At 35.4% G+C, this 20,764-nt stretch overlaps 1 protein-coding gene across 1 annotated transcript in view; it reads right to left on the bottom strand.

Moving 5' to 3' along the window:
- The window catches only part of LOC116179534 (RYamide receptor-like), a 69,956-nt gene that overhangs the window by 9,031 nt on the left and 40,161 nt on the right, over window positions 1-20,764 (bottom strand). Inside the window, exon 3 of the mRNA XM_031499329.1 lies at window positions 7,055-7,123. Within this exon, the coding sequence (XP_031355189.1) occupies window positions 7,055-7,123 (69 nt within the window). The remainder of the gene's footprint in view (window positions 1-7,054; window positions 7,124-20,764) is intronic.

The raw sequence follows: 20,764 nt of genomic DNA, 5'->3' as shown, positions 1-20,764 counted from the left end.
TAACCAATTTGTTTCAGTCGAGTGCGTGGCACTTTGTTTGCTGGCTCTGAGTGCCTTTTTTCTTTTAGCATTATTAATTGTTTTTTGTCGAATAAATTTGTACTGTGTGTAAATGATCAGCTTTGTGTTTAATTGAACCCAGATTACGTCCCAGATAAGAGCTTTCATTATAATTTTTTCTCTTAGTATCCAGGGTTATGCCATGTGTTTAAATAATAAACTTAAATTCAATTATTTAGAATTTTGGGGAGGTGTCCAAGGCTACTGAGAATTCCAAAAGTTGTAATTACATTGAGAATCTCATTATTCGTGGCATTGGAAAAATTATAATTGACCATATAAAAACTTTGTTAGAGTGGAAGTTCTTTAAATTAAATGAGTTTAATTGAGCGATTGCAATTTTACATAGCAATATGTATATAAAGAAGCAAATATTCAACCACTTACGCTAAGAAATTCGCTTTATACCACGCAACTTTCATTGCAGGAACAATATTGGAATAGACTGAATGGGATAAGGGGAATGGCTTGCGCAGTCGTAATAAATATAGTATAGATTAAAGTATCATTTAGGCGAATAATTCAAATTAAGGAGGCATCTTTCCTTCAGCAGATTATCCTCATCGTTTTAGATGCCCTGTATATTAATCTTGAAAATTTTGTTTTAATTAGATTTAACAATAACTGAGCAGCTAGAGATATTATACTGACAGATGAAGGAAACTGTACATTCACTGGCTATCTTCTGAATCAGTCTACCCACCTTTCATTATCTGTAAAAGGTGAAAACCTTCAAGAGATTCATATAAACTGTAAAAAATGTGGCACTAAAGGTAAGTTTAATTTCTGATCTAAATTTATCCAACCAAATTTTCCGACGTTTTCCGTTATCTGAGAGTTTAACAACACATAAAGGACTCTCTCAAATAGCCCATTTTGCCATTGAATAGAACTTTATATGAAGATCACGCCTCAAAGCAATATTTCGGCACAATGCCCTCGAATATAATATGGGAGTGGGTTGAAAACCGTAGCGGACGTGTACGATGTGGTTACAACATAACCTCAGTTTACCTTTTACGGAAGATCGAATTTATCATTTTCGCATTAAAGGAAAACATATTTTTCTCGCGTTTAGTAAAAGCATGGACTGAAGACAAGCTTTGTATAGACGTCAGCCGTTCGTTGATACGTAATGCGTATAGGCAGAAACTCCGTCAATTATTAAGTTGTTATCTTTAGAATTCAATTTAAAAAGGGCAAGCGAATATTCTGTCTTCAACTTTCCAGTAAAGTTCACTTATCTAAAAATCGCCTACAGCAAAAGACTAATCTTGCTCCACAGGGACTTTTCCATTATTGAGCGTTTTGAGTACTCGAAAGGAAGTATTAAAATGGAAGTTGATTTGAGAGTATGCAGTATTTAGTAAACAATAAATAAAGGGGTGTACTTAATTTGAACGCAAATAAATCAATCAATTGAGCTTCTTGAAAGTTGTAACGTTCCGTTTTTGCGTTGAATGCAATGTAACCATAGGGAGTGTCTGACTGAATGTGCATTCAGTGTGAATTGGTACCATGGGGATTGCGGAAAACTTTTACGAAAGATGTGGAAATCTCATGAAATTCCAGAGGCACCAAGTTAAAATTGCCGAAAACTAAACGTATTTACGTGAATGAGTTTTGCTATCCTTAATCTAGGTTAGTTTATACTACATGTTCTTGCAAATTTGAAATTGATTATTGTAGTGTTTAAGTTAATTTACTTGTATATGTACAATGTAACAGGAGATGACGAAAAGGTCGCGCACAAGAACGCGCGCAGTCGGTTGATGGCAATAAAAATGTACAGACGAGTTCGTTCATTTATTTTACTTTAATGGATGATAACTGGATGTAATCGTGATTCCTTCGGGAACATTTCACATCATATCATCTATTCTGTATTGTATTTCTATGGGAATCCTGTTACCGGGTTCCTTTCCCAGGTATGTTATCTGCTATAGTGATCATTATCACTTGAGTATTCGACAAACTAGTATCTTGTTTGTTTACTTCATTGTAAAAGAATCCGTATTTCCTAGAAGTAATAAGGTTAAGAAAATATATATCTTAATTTTTTTCCGCTATCAATTTGTTCATTGCATTTGTTATAGCTTGGATTTCATTTATTGGGTTTCGTTTAATTTAAAAGAGACTAATGTACTTGTTTAGAGGAAATGTAGCTTTTTAATTGTAAAAAAGATAATTCCGTCTAAAGTGTGGTGTACGTAAGAAAACACACGCCATGTGACAAGTTTGATTGGTTCATCGAGTTACCAATTGTTACCATTGGTTATCAAATCTGGCTGCAATGTAAGTAGGGAAGTCCGTTTATATACTATAGAGGACGCGTGTAGAAAGGGATTTTTGCCAGCTTCGAGGGCGATATGCGGACCATTGAAGAAGTTTTTTGCCAGTTTCGAGGCTGCGTTGCGGTTGTTTCAAAAGAATGTTTTATAGCAGTTCATTTACGTAATCTCTATATAACCTGTTTGGGGAATTGGAATTAAGGCCAAGTTTTCTTGTGCCTCCCGTTCGTTTAAGTGTATTGTTTCGGGTAGTAGTTAGTGTTGCCTCCGGATCGTATTGGGATATTGTCACTCGAAAAACTTAAGTAGAGAATTTTTGATCCTGGATGGTGCTCCCTGGAAATCACAAATGAGACCGTCTTGTTTTTATTTTTGCTAAGTCAGGCGAATTTTATGTCACTAAAATCTATTATTTGCCATTGTGTACAGTCGCAATCACCAAGAAAACGTTGCTGGTTACCAAAAATATCGACGTTGGAAAGTATCATAAGCTGGGAAAATTTCTGATGCAGTGATCGAAAGGGTACGAAGCAAAAAAATCCAATGGGTTTAACGGTTCTTTCATGAAGTCCCAAATGTACAATTTCTCAGGCTCAAAGTTGCCTTGGTGTATTTGGTGGATGCCGACAGTAAGAATTGGTAAACATGTGAGTGAACCATGTCAACAACAGAGGTTCCGTCATTGTCGTGAATATTTGAATGCTATAGGACTTTCTAATGCCCTAGGGCATTATTACCATTATAACGTACCTAGTCTCCAACGCGTTAATAAACAATAATGGTCTAGTCTAGTCTAGTAGTAATTTTATTATTGTTACATCATGCAAGTCGTGTGTTAATTCGATCCCTTTGACGACGAAGAGAGATGTCTCATGTTCAATTACGTTTAATTTTGTTTATCCTGGACAGAAGTTCAGTACAAGTGCTTAAAAAAAATTTTCTGTATTGTCTTTTTTGGACGGGCCAATATATACTTAGAAATAATGCTAAATAGTAGACAAAATGAACATGGAATAAGAATAACCCATAAAGACTCATTAGAAATTCTAGGTGCACCTGTTTACGAAGAGGCTACAAAATTATTTTTGGATAAGAAAAGAACGAAATTACAGCTGCTCATTGATAGACTAAAGGATGTTAACTCACATGTTGCATACACGTTGCTGAAAAACTGTCTTTTTATACCTAAACTGACATTTTTATTACGGACATGTCCTTTGTGGAAATTTAACAATTTGATAACCACATTTGACTCGCTACTATTAGAATCTTTACAATCAATTCTTAACATTAGACTAAATCAAACTCAATGGATTCAAGCAACGTTACCTATTCACAAGGGAGGACTAGGTATAAGAAGTTTTGGTGACATATGTCTACCAGCTTTCATTGCTTCTGCTAATGGCGTGCACCCTCTTGTCTCTCAGATTCTCTCATTTATGGACAAAGAGGTATGCACTTTCCAATTTGATGAAGCGATGGAGGTATGGAATACAATCAACAATGATACTTCCACATTACCGAGTGTACAGAAAATTTGGGACAACATCAATACAAATAGAATAATTAATAATCATTTGTCAATGACCGACCCAATAGATAAAGCTAGAATACTGGCGCTAATGGAGAAAGAGTCTGGTGCATGGTTACATTCATTACCATCAACTACCATTGGCACACAAATGAATAATTCAACTTTCCGAACATGTGTTGCATTAAGACTAGGTTGTAAAATATTTGAAATACATCCATGTTCAAATTGTGAAGAAATAGTGAATGAAAAAGGATACCATGGGTTTAGCTGCAGAGTGAACAACAAAGGTCGAATGTCACGACACACAGAGTTAAATCAAATAATTCACCGAGCACTTACTTCCATCAGCGTATCGTCTACTTTGGAACCGGTTGGACTATACCGTTCTGATGGAAAACGACCTGATGGGATAACGCTTACAGCATATGCTAAAGGCCAATCCCTTGCATGGGACTGTACATGCGTGGACACTTTATCCCAAACAAACATTAAAAATACTTCAATAAGGGCCGGAGCTGCAGCAGAAGAGGCATGCTCAAAAAAACACAACAAATATCGAGATTTAAAGAAAGATTATATATTTATGGGACTTGCCTTCGAGACACTTGGACCATGGTGCAAGGAATCAAGAGATTTTCTGAATAAAATAGGCAAAAGCTTAATTGCGGAATCCGGCGACAAACGCGCTAAACAATTTTTATTTCAAAGGATATCCTTGGCTTGGCCATCCAACGTGGAAATAGTGCATGTATCCTGGGCACTCTCCCAACTGAAAAACAGTTCGACGAAATTTTTTTGTTATAGTTAATTATTGTTTTCTTCTTTGTTACACAATTTTAAATATTTCGTTTAAATAAAATTTTATTATTAAAATAGAAAAAAAAAATGAACATGTAGCACAGACGCAGCTATTCAATGATTTCGACAGCAACGAAGACGAATACCAGGTCGATATTGGTGTTGGAGATTCAATAGAAGGTCCTGAATCCTGAAATACAACAAAAGAGACGAGTAAATTTTCCGAAGCTGTTTTAAACGGTGTAGCAAATAGGATATGATTCTCTGGCATAGAGCAAATTCCTACTATAACTGAAGATGGAATTACTTTGCAAGTAAAGACGTTGACGCAAAGTTTATCGTGGTCAACAATTTCAAAAGGGAAAGAGGATAATGAAAAGAAAGCTATTCAATACGCCCAAGCAGGACCATTCTAGAAGAAAACTATTCATTACTTTCTTCATTTGCGGGTTAAGCCCTATAAAATCTAATAGTGGGGTTAAGGTCTTCAAGGAATTTAGAAACTTATGTTTATCCCAAGACACTGAAACGAAAGGGTTCAAAAGGTTACCAAGCTACGTAAAAAGGAAAAGTTAAAGAACAAAAAAGCGGAAAGTAAAATATTAATAACGTTAACCTTAGGCAGCTGAGAAGCGACACAAAATTAAAAATAAAAAGTTCGAAAAATTCTACTGCATCATTTACACAATTAAGCGATGAACTATGACAATTACTGCCATTATGTTGCCAATAAATATAGTTTCTGCCCTTTCTTTACGAATTTAATAATTATGCAGTCAAAACAATTTATTAAAAAAAATTTACCGGTACAAAATCAAGAAATTGTCGTTTGAAAGTTTCCTGCCATCTTTTGATCGAAATCTAGATGTCTAAAAATAAAGTATAAAATTTAATATTGCAATTATAAATATCAATATAACAAGCTCTCTTTAAATACTCCAAAATATATAGAGTTGTTTGTATGAAAAAATGCAGTTTAGGACCGTATACGAAAAACTAAACATCCTGTGCAAAAATGTGTATTGCAATGGATTCTACATAAAAGTGCTCTAAGAAAGATTTTCCCAAAATCAATTATCTTTAATAATAAGAAAGTTATAGGGCAGTAAAGCAATCGACTAAATTCGAGAAACACCCCCTAGCAGCCAAACGATTGGAGATAGCGAAATTCTGTTTGATCCAGTAGTTTTCCCTTTCACATTGAGCTCCAGGCATACAGGTCCATTTTTTTTAAATAAAGAGTGTTTCCATAAGAAAGTGTCCCATTCGGACCACCCTGTACATTTGGTAACAATTAGTACAAGAAGTATATAAAATAACTATATCAAAAGATTGATCATGTCGAAAGTCAACTGAACAATGAAATTTCGTGCAATGAAATTTGGACTACTAGGGCGCTTTATACCCCCGAATGTACTACTTGACGTGTATTTCAGAACTTATTACATCACCGCTGTCCACTTACGTTGTAGTAATTACAGCTATCAATACCAAATTACCAGATGTAAATCTCATGTCCATCATAGATTGTAGCTGAATTTAAGTTAAATGGACCCATTACATATTACGTTTAGGTATATAATTGCTTAGGTCCATAAATTCTATAATGAAGTTGTTTTCGATTGTTCTCTAAATGGGGCTGCATTGATTACTTGGCAGAAACAATTCTCATAACATAACCTATCACATAAATCGTTTAATACGTTAGATTAAAAAAATTTGGAATAAATTTGACTAGATTTACAATAAATGGTGAATGATGAGGAAGTAAAAATATACATTCTACACATTTTGGCAAACGATAATTGCCATCGTCCGGCTAAAAAGCATTAATTATAAAACGAAGCTTAAATTTAGGCTAACTACTTGAAATGGTAACATTAATTGTATCGTGAAATGTTGCGGTACATGAACGTGTGGATTCCAACTAAACTATTCCGCATAAAATAAATACAATGATGACAAACAAAAAAATTGAAATGAAGTATAATCTTTTGGATCAAATCCGATTTAAACGTTCCACGACCGCGCTCGTTTAAAACGGATTAAGTAATTTCGAGTTTTTATATTGCATGCTAATTTTGTAACGCACCGTCTTTTAATGCACGCGCCTCGCGCAAATTTAAAATCAATAACTACTACCACAAGACATAAAGTAGAAAGGTTTAGATATTAATAAAGATAAAAGCTCTCGAAATTGCAATTTTGTCAAAGCCTTTTGAACGCAACATTTCGTTTTTCACACTTAAAGTTGATGTGTTAGTTGTTCGGTGGAAAAGTGTGCTCTAACATAAAAACCTGAGCGACTTTTTTATTTCTTCAACAAACTACCGACTAATATTGTTGGAAGTATGTATAGCCAAAGACTTACCCAAAGTATGTTGAAGGGCAGCCAGCAAGCACTGAACACAAACACGACAGTGACCATCATTTTCACCATCTGAAACAATAAATGAGCTTTAAGATTATCCTACTTTCGGAGTTTGGGATTAAGTAAACACAAAGTCGAAAACAGTGTTTTTAGTTACAATAGTCAGGTTTCAACAAAATTTACTTGGGACAACCGGCTTTCAGCTAAATTACTGCGAGTTTCAAGGAAATGAATTTTCCTTTAAAACTTTACATTCGCCAGTACTATATTGTGTTTAACCTATTACCTTTAGATTAATCCATTGTGGCATCTCTCAAACTGTAGTGGGTGTTAAAGTGCTGAAGGAGTCGCAATATATTGAAATAACACATTTTAAAAACAAGGCATAAGGTTTGACAATGAATTTCAAGATAATAGCGTTAATTTTCAAAAGTGAATAACCCGGAAACGATTGAACTGAATTTTTGTGTTCACCACTCTTCTATTGCCATCATGAAGCTTATCGTTTTACCGTATGGCGGTAATTGTCGTCGATAAAGCTTTGCTCTCGGGCGTATCGCCTCCGGATTGTCGCTATATTCTGGCCTATGCTTTTTAGTTGTCCAAAGACACGAAAGTTTCCAAAATTATAAGAGGAGGTGGTCAAATATGCGTCTGTCGGTCCGGATGCACGAGCAAAGAAATGTTACGAGTCGTCTTCACCAATTACATTCAAATTTCGTACACCAGTACCTTCCACATGGCTACTGTTAAATCTATTTTTTGTCTGGTATCCAGGTCAAAAGTCAGGAGGGGGAGACATCCTGCTCGTCATGATATTTAAATAAGAGGAGAAATTAATCTTGCAAACAAGGTGCTAAAAAACGATACTTACAAAGCGGGTAGTGGCTAGTGGGTAGAGACGCAATGTATCCGCTGGTAGGATTAAAAGTTAAAATGTGAATTGCTCGACGAGAGGGATAGAAGGAGGATACCAACAAAAGGGAATTGGTACGTATTGAGGTTACGTATGTGTCAGCAAAATCGAAAATATCTCGACTGTGGTTACGACCCGGAAATCAAACAACAATCAAGCCACTGGCAGACGCCATATCATGCGCGATTCAAGTGAAGTCAAATGTGAGGACAATGCTCATTTGTTTTTTCAATGCACTCGAATTTCGTTCCAACAGGTCAGGCGTTAACCAGGTTTTCTACTTGAGGTTCTTAAGAGGTTGCGTAACAGTGTGAGACGAAAAGTACTACCCGAAATGTGGCAGTCTGGCGATTGACCACGACAATGCCCCAGCTTATACCGCCATCTCGGTGACCACGTTCATGACAAGACACGGCATGGCTGTGTTGACTCACCCACCCGATATGGCTCCGAGTGACTTTTTTTTCTTCCCACGGTTGAAGAGGAACCTAGGGAGAAAGCGTTTCACTGACGTGGAGGAGGTGAAGAAGAAAACGACGGAGGCGCTTGGAGACATCAAAGTAGATGGTTTAAAAAATGTGTCGAATGGTGTGTTTTACCAGTTTGGGAGAGATTTGAAACACTTGATGCATTCGTGTACCGTCTGCTTAGATTTCTTCCGGAGCTGATCCAAAATTGGTTGCTAAGGGATTACAGAAGAAGCTGTAGGCCTGCGTGTAAATTCTCAAGTGCTCTCTGACAGTGAGTAGTTTGGGCAATCGATGTTTACCCGAGAGAACAATAGTGTGAACCTTATCAAATTGAACATCTTAATTCCCTCTTAACTCCCTTAACATGTACACTACTTACTCCTGCGGTTTACCCCTCGATCGGTTACGAAAACTCGCGGTCCACGTCTTCAAAGGAACCGACAAATTTGGAATTGATCCCCCAACTATTAATATACCTTCTTCACAGTTGATTCATTCATGCCTTAGTATAACAAAACTCGTTTCCAAAGTGTTTTAGTTACTGTATAAATTCTCCACGAGGATATTTTTCGTAGTGTCTTTGTGTGGGAGTCAGTGCCGTTCCGTAGAACGTCCCGGCCTGGTCATGCAATCATAATACCCGGCCCAAAAAATTGAAAATACGCCGTCACGGCCACCGACCCGGGCCCGTAGATCGTAGAAAGAAAACTGAGGTTGAGTTAGCATTAATTAGCGTTTAGAAAGCAGGTAAAGTGGGTAAAGCTAAAGATAGGATGGCTTGCAGCCTTGCACTTGCGTTGTGCAGTGAGAACAATGGTAGATTTGTCGGTGACTCCAAAAAACATTTTACCTCAGTCAGACTGAATAAACAGACTATAAAGTGCCTCGTTTATTATTTTTTCGTATGTGTTTCCCGGCCCTGCATTGTCCCGGCCCGGTCAACCACTGTCCTTTCATGACCTCGACGGGACGGTACTGGTGGGAGTGCAACACCTGCTTACGTAAAATAGCTTTGGGAATTTTTTGTCTTAAGTAGGTCTTATGAATATAACGCTCTACTTATACGTACATTCAGGGGCGTGGCAAGGTAAAATTCCGCCTAGTGCAAAGTTTGTCCGAAGCGCCTTTTTTAATAATAATAACAATAATAATAATAATGTGGTCTTTGCATATTTTTTATTATAAATAATTATTATATTACTTATTTACGATCAATCCTGACTCAAGTGCACTTAAAATTGCAAAATTAAAACTTTGTAAAATACTTTTGTGTAATTTTTATTTTAAAAAATCTTAGGACTTTTTGGCGCCTAGCAAAATTTGGCGCCTAGGGCACTTGCCCGTTTGCCCTACTGGATGCCACGGCCCTGCGTACATTACGTACTGAAAATAGGTAACTTTAGAACATGCTGTTGACATATTTATTTCATCCCTCGGTATTGACCCCACCATTTATCGACTTTCCATTGTCATTGCTTTTTTTCGGATGTAAATTGTAACGTTCCATGCCCGACAGAAAGGAAAGCAGAACCCGTTTTTAAGAACAGGTCCGAAAATGTGAAAATCAGGCGCTAATGCCTGGTAAGATCTTTAAGCAAAATACATTGGAAGATAACTAGCACTGGACTGCAAGCGTCTCATAAAATCTTTTCGTTTCTTAGCTTGTGATTTCGTACACAATGTGGCATAGGCATTTTCTCGGCGAGATGCATTTTGTTGACAGACAAAGCACGAGTTTGCACTACCATAGCATCCGTGTAAGTATTACGTTATATCCCTTTGTTTGTAAATAATTTCGCTTCGTCGTATCAAGAATATATTTGTTTTCGACCTTTAATGTTTATCTGGACGGAAATCAGTTAATACTTGTATTTATTTATGTTTGGCTCACAAGCATGAAGTTGCTCTTCATTTCGGATATAATCCGTTTCAACAGTGAATTAATTGAACCCGAGATTGAACCAATAACAAGGCCGGGGTAAAGGATAAAGGGACCAATTCTATTTAATTTGCATCACTTTATGTGTACAGTACAATGTCACTCGGAATCATAATTAAATTATTGTGCGCCGTAGTTATGATTTATGGTTATTTTGTTTTAAATTGCCTACCTGCCTATTATCTAATTAGCACAGATTTTCTAAATTGCTGGCGCCGCGTCGTTTCACATTCGCTCATTTCTCTTGCGGAATTATGTAAATTTGATACCAGAGGTATATAAAGTCTAAGGGAGTATACCTTCATTTCATCCGTAGAAAGCTATATTATGAAACTCATCCTTATAATAGGTTTCATGAGAGGTTTCAACCAACATTTTCCTTACTCTTCGTCCCTTGTCTGATTTTCTCTCAGCTAGTATTCAATGTTTAATGCAATAGGTAGGTGATTATTATTTGTTGGGTTGTTCCTCTAGAGTCAACGGTCGAATGACTTCTGGACTGGAATACCAAACTTCATAATAAATAATATCTGCATCGTCCTTTCTCGTGAAAATGCAGACTTGGCGAAGGTCAAAACCAGGGTCAAAACTGAAGGAAGGGTTAATTCCTGGTGTGCTCAATTCACCCTCCGCCCTTCAGACAACCTGTTGGGTTGTTCGCTTTCCACTTTTAGTTTTCTGTACTGATGGATGGAATCTGGTAACTCTAACTTGTTGAGTAGCCATTCTCTCAGGGAAGCTCGAAATGGGGTAAATGATAATCCGGAACAAAGATCAAAAACCTTCCCCATAAATTTTATTTATTTATTATTTATAATAAAATAATAAATGAAATTTATTGGGAAGGTTTTGTGATCTTTATTCCGGACTGGTAACTCTAGTCTTAAAAATTTCTTATTTATGATAATATAATGACTAGGGTGGAACTAGTGTAAAATGACATAACGTAGTTGCATTTAAAATCGAACTGAAATTTGGAATGTTGTATAACAGTCCCGCACATATTCTGAAATATTTACTGCAAATCTTAAAGTAAAAGAACAATACAACAGTGTTCGTTGTATATTGTGTGCAAAAACGAGCTCCTGCGTCCCTGGACATTTAATCAGTTTTTCCTTGGGTGATGATAAACAAAATACTGACAACAGAATTGGAAAATTTGAAATCGTTCGGGAGTTTTCTTGTCCACAGACGGACGGATGAACTGCCAGGAAGTTCTAAAATCATGAATTCGCTAGGAGCTCGTTAATAAGTAAAGTAGAATTTTTCAAGCTGTAAAGTTGTTCTGAGCGGTCCTCCCGAGTAAATATTGGTCTTTATTAACGAACTGCTAGCGAGTCCGTCTGTCCGTCCGTCAGTCCGTCCGTTCAAACGCCATTAATTTTGATACAAAACATTGACCTCGAAATCAAATAATATGATAGACATTGTGTTTAATAATAACAATAATTTGAAATTCACATACATGGCGTCCCATCGTTAATGCAGATGCAGAAGTCAAAGAAAACGTCGCAATAGGTAATTTACACAATATTCAAACTTGGCGTTTAATATATTACGAGCAAGGCAGGGAACAGGAGAGATTTAAATAAGTAATTGTGAATTATTAAACTTAGGGGCTAGTCGTTGGCAAATAATACAAATTTATGAAGAAAAAACTTGTCCTAGTTTATTTTCAAATTCAAATTTAATCGATATGAAACACAAATCCAAAAACAAATATTCATTTTATAACTTTCCGTAATTTTTTTTGTTCGAGTATAACTGCAAATCACACTTTATGCACTTTGTACCCTATTATTATTTCCCTAATATACCTATGGACTCATTTCGTAGTTGGACACCGTCTGTGTGTTTTTCACAGATTACTTTCATAAATAAGCAGTGGTAGCAGAAGAATATTACAGGTACCAACGGTAATACAGTAGGTTTTAAACACATCACATACAACGTGAAAGCAATAATGAAAAACCACGACTGGGATGGTGGGCTATATGTAAGATCGTAAAATTTATATTGATCTGAGGGTTACTACCACCGCTTAAATTGAGTTCAGTCCGATAAACTTGTAAAGTCATATGTTTAGTTTTGGTCCATTGGATAGGTTGGGAATGTGCTCTTTTTATGTTCGTGTCGAAGTCATTCACAAAAATATTGCTTACAATTAATTAAACATCTATTTAAACAATCCTACTACCTATATTTTAATTTGTAGCACACAATTTTATAATTTATACATGCTGACACCGGTGATTTTTAATTTGTGCTTATATTTTCAATTTAATTTTTATATGCTCCCCTTGCACACAAAACTTTGTATAGGTTCCACGAAACAACCGCCTGTCTACGCGCTTTTTTTGTTTGGAAATAACAGGGTTTTAGAAATGACTCTGCCTCTATTCTAAATACATGGGGTGGAGATGGTGAACGTTCTCATAAATTTGATACAATAAATATTGATTTAGATTTTTTTTTGCACAAAATATTTCGTTGGTTTCTTTTTTATTGGCAACTACAATGTTTAGCAATTTAGCGAAAAATGAGATAATTTATCGATTTAGTGCTCCATGAGGAATTATAAGATGTATATAAAAAGACAGGTAGGTAAGATTCTTATAATTATAAAAGTTGATGAATGAACTTTTATAATTCTAGGAATCTTACCTATCTGCTCACTTGATATAAACGCTACAGTGGAATGGGCCCATTCCATACGAATACCCGCGAACTTACACTTCAACGTTGCAATTTTAGATAGTGTATGGTTGGTTGCCTAAGTGGAAATAAGCTTCCGATTATCATTACTTTAGTCGGTGATCGTACATTCGTCAAAATTAACAAGAGAATGTTTAATTACATAAATTAACTAGATCATACAAATTCAGACAAACTCTTTATATGAGTAAGCAACCTTTTCATTTTTTTTAATCTCTAGGATTTAGAATTTTGATTGTATCCAGAACATGGTTATAAAATTGTTTGGTCCATTGAATAATTCACCATGGTGCTAGCCGCAGGTCAATTTTACACAGTTTACAAAACAAATTTCAAGTCACATTTCACAATCTCTTTTTTTTCTCTAAAAAGGGGGGTTCTACAAAAGCCTGTTGCATATTTTAAAATAGGTACTATTCTCTTCTCAGGTAAAGAATTTAAAAAAAATTAAGCTTAGCGCGGTAACCTTTGTGTCGGAGAGATATTATGGTGAAGCAGTGAAGCAGAGGGTCATTTGCGACTTACGCGGCAATGTGCATTAGAGTTTCCTAATTTCAAAGGATTCAAATCCTAAAAAGAAGCACAAATTGGAAACATCACGTTTCTAAACTCGCTTTATCCATTTGCTGAAAATGAGTCAACTTTGCTAGTTGTTCCGTTATAATTTTAGGAGTCGGTCATTTTTGCTAAAGTTTGCAGTTAATGTCCATGGAAACAAACTCTTTTTTTGCATAGGGGTTGCTATTTGTCAAATAAGTTTAAGTTTTAAGTCGAATTGTTTCAATTTAAAGTAAAATTTAATACATATTATGGTAATTGTGCTCTACACCTATAGCAATGCGTATACAAATTCTGAGAAAATCCAAACCAGCCAAAAGCAGGCACATTATATTTGGATTTGTGTTGTGAGTGGTGATTTGCGTTGTTACCCACGTCAATGTAGATGAGGTGAATATAAATTTAAAATTCAAACAGGCGTCGGGGTATAAGAATTTGTCAATTGTGTTTGACGTGTGGTTTGGAATATGCCTATTAACTATCCAAATAAGGAAAGATATCCAACTTTTTCGACTACATACGCGTACTAGCATACAAATTTATTTAAAATTCACAATAATCTAATAATCTGGGACCTCACATTATTGAAAGGGAAATACCGCTCTAATCGCCGGTTCTTTTTTCGTGTGTGCTTGTGTTACGACGTACTTTTCGGATTAGTTTACGTTTGTGTTCTGCAGCTTAGAATTTAACGCCCACAAAGGTTTCTGTTGCTGAAAGAAATCTTGAACATAATACTAACAAAAGGCAATAATTAACTCAATTTTCATTGGTATAATGAAGTTTTCATAAGTACTATCAATAATCATAACACAGTTTTGACCAAATATTCATGTTGTTCATCAGTAGGATGTATTCTCATTTATTAATGAGATGTTTTAGGCGTTATTGATTAATCAATAATTATTCACAAATATTATGATAATGTGTTCTCACAACCACTTTATTTATTACAGTTATGTACGGCCCTTTATTAATATTAGGAAACGTGCATCACAGAAAACCGCTTATTCGTACATTAGAGTGATATAAAAGTTTGTTAACTTATGAAACCGCAACATCAGCATATTAATGCTGTTTATTAAAACAATGTACCCCTGTTCTTGAGTTATGAATTGGTTCATAGTATTGATGTCCACCTACATAGATGGAACACACTTTTATGTGTTAATTAATGTGGGCATTGCATCTATAACACAATAGTATAGACAATGAATGAATGAAGCAATTCATCAAGCAAACGCACCAAAACTATCCTGCCTTATACCTACTTTACGTCCAGCGTCTTTATTGCGCCATCAGTATGTGCTATAGTAGTGGTGTTTTAACAATTGTTAACGTGATATAGGTAGGTATTTATATTGCATATTACTGTTACTATACCTACTATTTGATGTATTCTGCGTCTATTTTCTAGAAGTGTATCCTGTGTATCAGTGCATCACTGTGCTTCAAGATTCAAAGATTCTCACCGAGGTGCCTACCCAAGTAGGTACAAGGATCAAAAAGTGTTTCCTTTGGATTTAAGATAAGTACCTATACCTACTTACTATTTAAGTTCTAAAATAAACTATTAAAATATTGCAGATTGACATGGATTTTAATGTTCTCTATATAGAACAGGGGATGGACTTCTAAATAAATGGGAGACTTACCGAGATAAACTGATTTCTTTTCTTGCTTGTGAAGGTCACGTGAAAGATAAATCAATCAAAGCTGTGTTGGAAAAATTAAAAGATAACGACACATTGAACCCAAGTAAGTACATACCTACATGTTCACGATCATCTTTTGGTAGGTAATATTTTTTTGTTTTCAGATGGTCGTGACTCGTGACTTCATGGTTATTTGGTGCCTACGAACAAAATCGTGAGGAAGGACTCAGCTGGAAGAAACAGTACTACCAAGTTCACAATCAAAGACTCTCAAAGAGATTTTGACATGGGACACAACCCTCAAGAGACTGAAGACCACCTAAGGCACTTAAAAACAAGGGAACAAGCTATACAGCCATTTATTTTGGGAATTGGTGAACAAATTTCCAATATTTCTGAATTATAATTATATTTCGATGACATCAAATATGTGTTTACCAATTTTTTGAGAGCGGTGGACATTTGTTTAAAAATCTTTTTTCTGTTCAATTTGAATTTTCCACCGGAATCTGTAATGTTTTGGAATTTTATTGCCACTAAATTTTACGATATAAAATCTGATGTCTCTTATACTAAAGTTCATGTTCTTTCTCAAGCGCTGTCTGAGTAAAATTAAATTTTTTTTATGAAGCTCCTATATTCTTTTAGGAAGTGAGTAGGTACATCCATCATAGGGAAGAGCCCCTCAAAGTAAAAATGGTCTATTGCCAGAATTTTATTTCCATTTAGGTTTAAAGGATTTGTAAAGGTCGGTATCAATGTATTTTTATTTTGACTGCACACTTTTGGAGTATCCCTATATTACGTTCACATCCAAAGACATCGATCTTTATGCGATCTTGTAAGTTTTGTGTGTGCGTGGAAAAATTTGATATGTTAATTTAATAACGAATAACGTTAATCCTATGAACAAAAAATAGATATTGATGACGGGAATCGTTGACGTAACAAAAGTATATAATTGACGTGTGCATAACATTAATAAACGGTGGTTGTGATAATAAATTAGGAAGTTAATTAAATGCCTAATAATTATTATATCAATGAACAAGCTTGCATTAACTCTATGAACAACCAACAAAAAATAGTTATTGACGAAAGCAACCATGGATATAATAAAACTAATAATAGATGTGTACATCATATTAATACATTGAGTTTTTGTGGAAATACATTTCTGCGTGAATATATGAAAAGTATTTATTGTCGTAAGGTAAGCAAGTTCGTTGAATCAATAAAGCAATTCATATATACGATTTATGAAATGGTTGCTGTTGATTTCATTAATGCATTCATGGATACAATTAATAAGAAATCGCCTAATAAATCTGATAATAATTTAATGTAATAGGATGCACTGCGGTAACAATCTTGTTCGTTGGACAAATTTCAATTATTTTTTATTTGGCTCAACGAATACACTTATTATTCCACGTCAGTTTTTCGTTCAGTGATGTTTACATAAAATCTAATTTCGTTTGAGAAACAACAACGTATAAGTTCGCTTCTCACAAAAATAGAAAAAAAGGATAGTAATTATGTACCCAAATCGTCAATAGCTTTAATGGAAATATCAAATATCTATATTTGTTTAACTTTTATCTTAGTGTAAAGACTTTTACTAGCAACCCCTGTCAATGTTACACAAAAAGCTAAATGAACTCCATTTCAATACTTTTAATTAACACATTTTGGGTTTAGGCAACAGATACCACAAAAATCAGTCTTTCTCTATCCATATCACGTAATTCTGAAATTCTTAAACACAACACGAGACTTACATAACGTTGTATGAGATTGAATTTCCTTGGAATTGTCGTAGGAGCTAAGTCAATATATCCAGCAGACAAAATTACGTCTTTATGAGTCTGATCGCTATCTCATGAGAACAAAACGGTAAGATTGAACAAAATCTTTTCCACATACCAATTTAATATCTGCTGGAATCAATTTTCTAATGAGTAGATTAACGACGTTAATAGATATTTACCGCTAAGTAAGGAAGGAATCAGCAGGCAAAGATTCCTTTGGACTGACAGTGACAGCCCTACGTTAGATATTAATTTTTAATCATTCATCCATTACCACATGAAAAATTATGTATCGTACATGCAACATCGTAATTTCCATTTAAGGAATTGCAGCTGCTCCCGTTTTATTCCATTAATTTTAATAAACGTCCTACGTTCTAAAGTTTTAACGTTTGAAATTCCAAAATTGATATATTCAATAATTGAATCCTACAGCTATGTGTAATTGAATTTTTTGATACTTTAACAATCACCGGAAGATTCTGTCAGGTTAGGTTATCCCACTTAAAAGTATTTAAACCGCCAATTGCCCTCTATAATATACGGGGTGGTGACTTGACGAACGCACCATAGGAATTTCAATATTAATTTTTCAATTTCCGATTATTGGCTTCCCTAGTTATTTTAGGAATATAATCTATTTATATTTTTTGTAGAGAAAAAAATTACGAATCCCTTTATACTATTGTTTCCTATTTTATACGTTTAGAAACAGTAAAAATTTAAAAATCAAAAACTGTCGCGTTTATAAAGTCGGAAATGCCATGGAATTATGAAATCAAACAAAAGCGCCTCCATTAACCTTGTTTGATCTCAAACTGCCGTGGAACCAGTTTTTAGTTATCCAATTTCTTGGTTTCAAAAAATTAAAAACTCCGGTAAAACGGGGCTACTTCGACAGCGGGGGTAATTTCGACAAATATATTATGATGCATAAAAATTGGTTTTTTCAGTATTTGTTTTAAGTTATTTATTGATTTTTATTATTATTATTGCAACTATTATTGTTATTATTATTGTTATTATCATTATTTTGAATTAGTTTTTATTACTTTAGAGATATTTAGTTTTTTTTTGTAGAGAAACCCAGGTGTTAAATTCTTGACAGAATAGCTTCCTAGCTGAAACCAAAAATTGCGTTTTGCACATATGCAACACAATTTTTTCTCCGTTTTTTGATAATATAACCCGGCCCAATTTTTTGTAGGTTGTACACAGGAAAATAAGGTCTTCCAAACAATAGAATAAAAATTTTAGGTTGCTATTTGAAAAAAAAAGTTCGATGCCGTTACGGCGCTCCGAAATTTTTTTTCAAAAATCCGGCCTGTTATTTTTCTGTTCGGTATGCCTAAAACATGTATACAAAATTTCAACAAAATCCGTCGAGCCGCTTTCTCAGAAAATTGCCAACAAACGTGTACGTACGTACTGTACATACAGGCGGAAAAAAATTTTATTCTTTAAAAGTTGCTTAAAATGGTCTAAAACGTCGACATTTAATGAAATTTTGAAATGTTCAAAAAACGGCTATCGCAATAGCTACCTAGCACATGCTAGGAAGCTAAAAATTACTATTGAAATTCCTATGGTGCGTTATTTAAGGTATCATCCGATAATTCCGAAATTACAGAATGTAACGGGTGCAAATTGCGACAACTTCTTTTTTACAATTTAATTACCCATTGGCAATCACAAAAATTACGTTCTACGAGCTTTGCGGTTGATTCTTTCACATATGGGTTACAGAGGCGTTTGTGAAGGGTTTGATTCGAGACCAACTATGGGGCATCCACTACCATACGCAACAATTTGGATTTGAATCTCTGTATAATGCTGGATGTTGAGTTACTTGCACAACCTCACATTCAGCAACCATATAGGACAGAATATTGTTTTGTAGATAATCATTTTGTTCTCTACAGTAAGTGTCGGCTCTAAAATAGGCTATTTTTTTTTCATATAGTTAGGACATTTCTTTTCCCATGTTCTTTACTTACCTCCCCTTGTTATTCAACACCCATTTTTTTATGATAGAGTAAATAGATAAGTCCTGGCTAGCATGAAATGAATTTGCTTTAATTATTGCAAGAAAATTAATAAAGAAACGGCTCCTCTCCCCTTTTGCTTGAAAATTTAATTTTTTTGTAGGTTGCACAACTCCAAAGTTCTATTAGCGCAAATATTGCTGTATGGAATGACATGCAGTCACTACGGTGCATCCCATCCCGGCGATGTACATCCCGGCGACTTACACCCCGGCACCGTTTTCCCGGCGCCAACCCATCCCGGCGACCATTACTATCCCGGCATCGGTTATCCCGGCGATTTATACCCGGCGACGACCTATCCCGGCGGCTATTGATTTTCCGGCATCGGTTATACCGGCATTCCAAACGATCTCAGTCCATCCCCATCTTTCTTTTGTTTTTTCTAGACACAAATTTAATATCTTTCAATTGAAAAAATTGAACACTGTTCATTGTCATTTCCTTTCATTTTACCTGTATGAATAATAAATAGGCAAGGTATGTGAAAGTACCTACTAACTGTTAACGCTCCATTTTTTAGGTATATTATGCAGTGTGTCCGTTCGATAGAAAGAAGGATACATCAGCAAAGTGTTGTAGAATTCTGAGCCAATTTGAAATCATTTTAAATTTAAGCAATCTCATTTGTTTTGTTTTCAAGATATTTGAAATTGCCGGTACAACCGGAGCCAGGACATACACTGGTGCCGGGATTGCCCATCGCCGGGGTTGCCCGTCGCCGGGATGGCCGAAGCCGGGAAGTACATGGTCGCCGGGATGGCTTGTTGCCGGGAAGTCGGTGCCGGGATGGTCATCGCCGGGGTGACCGTGGCCGCGGTCACTATGCCACCCACAAAATACCTGCCCAGCAAGCTCACCACAAAACGACCTTAAAATTGTAAGAAATGCAATTATATTCCCCGTAAAGTTCTGGCTCCAGTCACAAAAAAAAATTTCAATGTTAAACTTTGAATTTATAATTTTCGAGACTAAGTAGCCTCGATCAACTTCCGAAGATTCCAAATAATTAACAATACAAACGCTCATTAACACCTGATACGAAAAGAAAAATCTGATCTGACAACCCTATCCGCGTCACACAACGGATTCGAATTCAGACGCAATTAATTGATGCACAATGACAAAAATTTATTCCCAAACACGAAAAAAATTAAAACAAAGTCCCTCACGCCCGGTTGCAAGAAAGCGAATTATAATCGAAATCCAAGATTATTTGCCCAATCCGAGATTAAACAAAAATTTTGGTTGCATGATCAAGTATTGGATTAAACTAATCTTGATTATTCTAATCTAAGTTTATTCCTACTATAATCCCTGATTACGTTGGTTTTGGGTTGCATGAAGCTGTAATCCTACATTTGTCATTGATTAAATCAAAATTATTCTAATTCGTCAAATCGGAGAATTAAACTGGAATTATAACGACAGAACTAGGGAATGCAATTCCGCGGCAAAATTTTGATCCCGGTATTTGCGGGATCGTTTATGTTAATCCCGCGGGATCCCGCAAAATTTTAAATGTATTGGGAAATATGCAATTTTGTGCGGATTAACCGAATATTCTCCAACAAAACATATCGTATTTCCCGGAAAGGATG

The sequence above is a fragment of the Photinus pyralis genome, unplaced genomic scaffold (assembly GCF_008802855.1).
Source record: "Photinus pyralis isolate 1611_PpyrPB1 unplaced genomic scaffold, Ppyr1.3 Ppyr1.4_LG8, whole genome shotgun sequence".
Classification (NCBI taxonomy): Eukaryota; Metazoa; Arthropoda; class Insecta; order Coleoptera; family Lampyridae; genus Photinus; species Photinus pyralis.
Note: the sequence above shows the minus strand (reverse complement) of the source record. Positions and strands in the feature narration are given on the sequence as shown.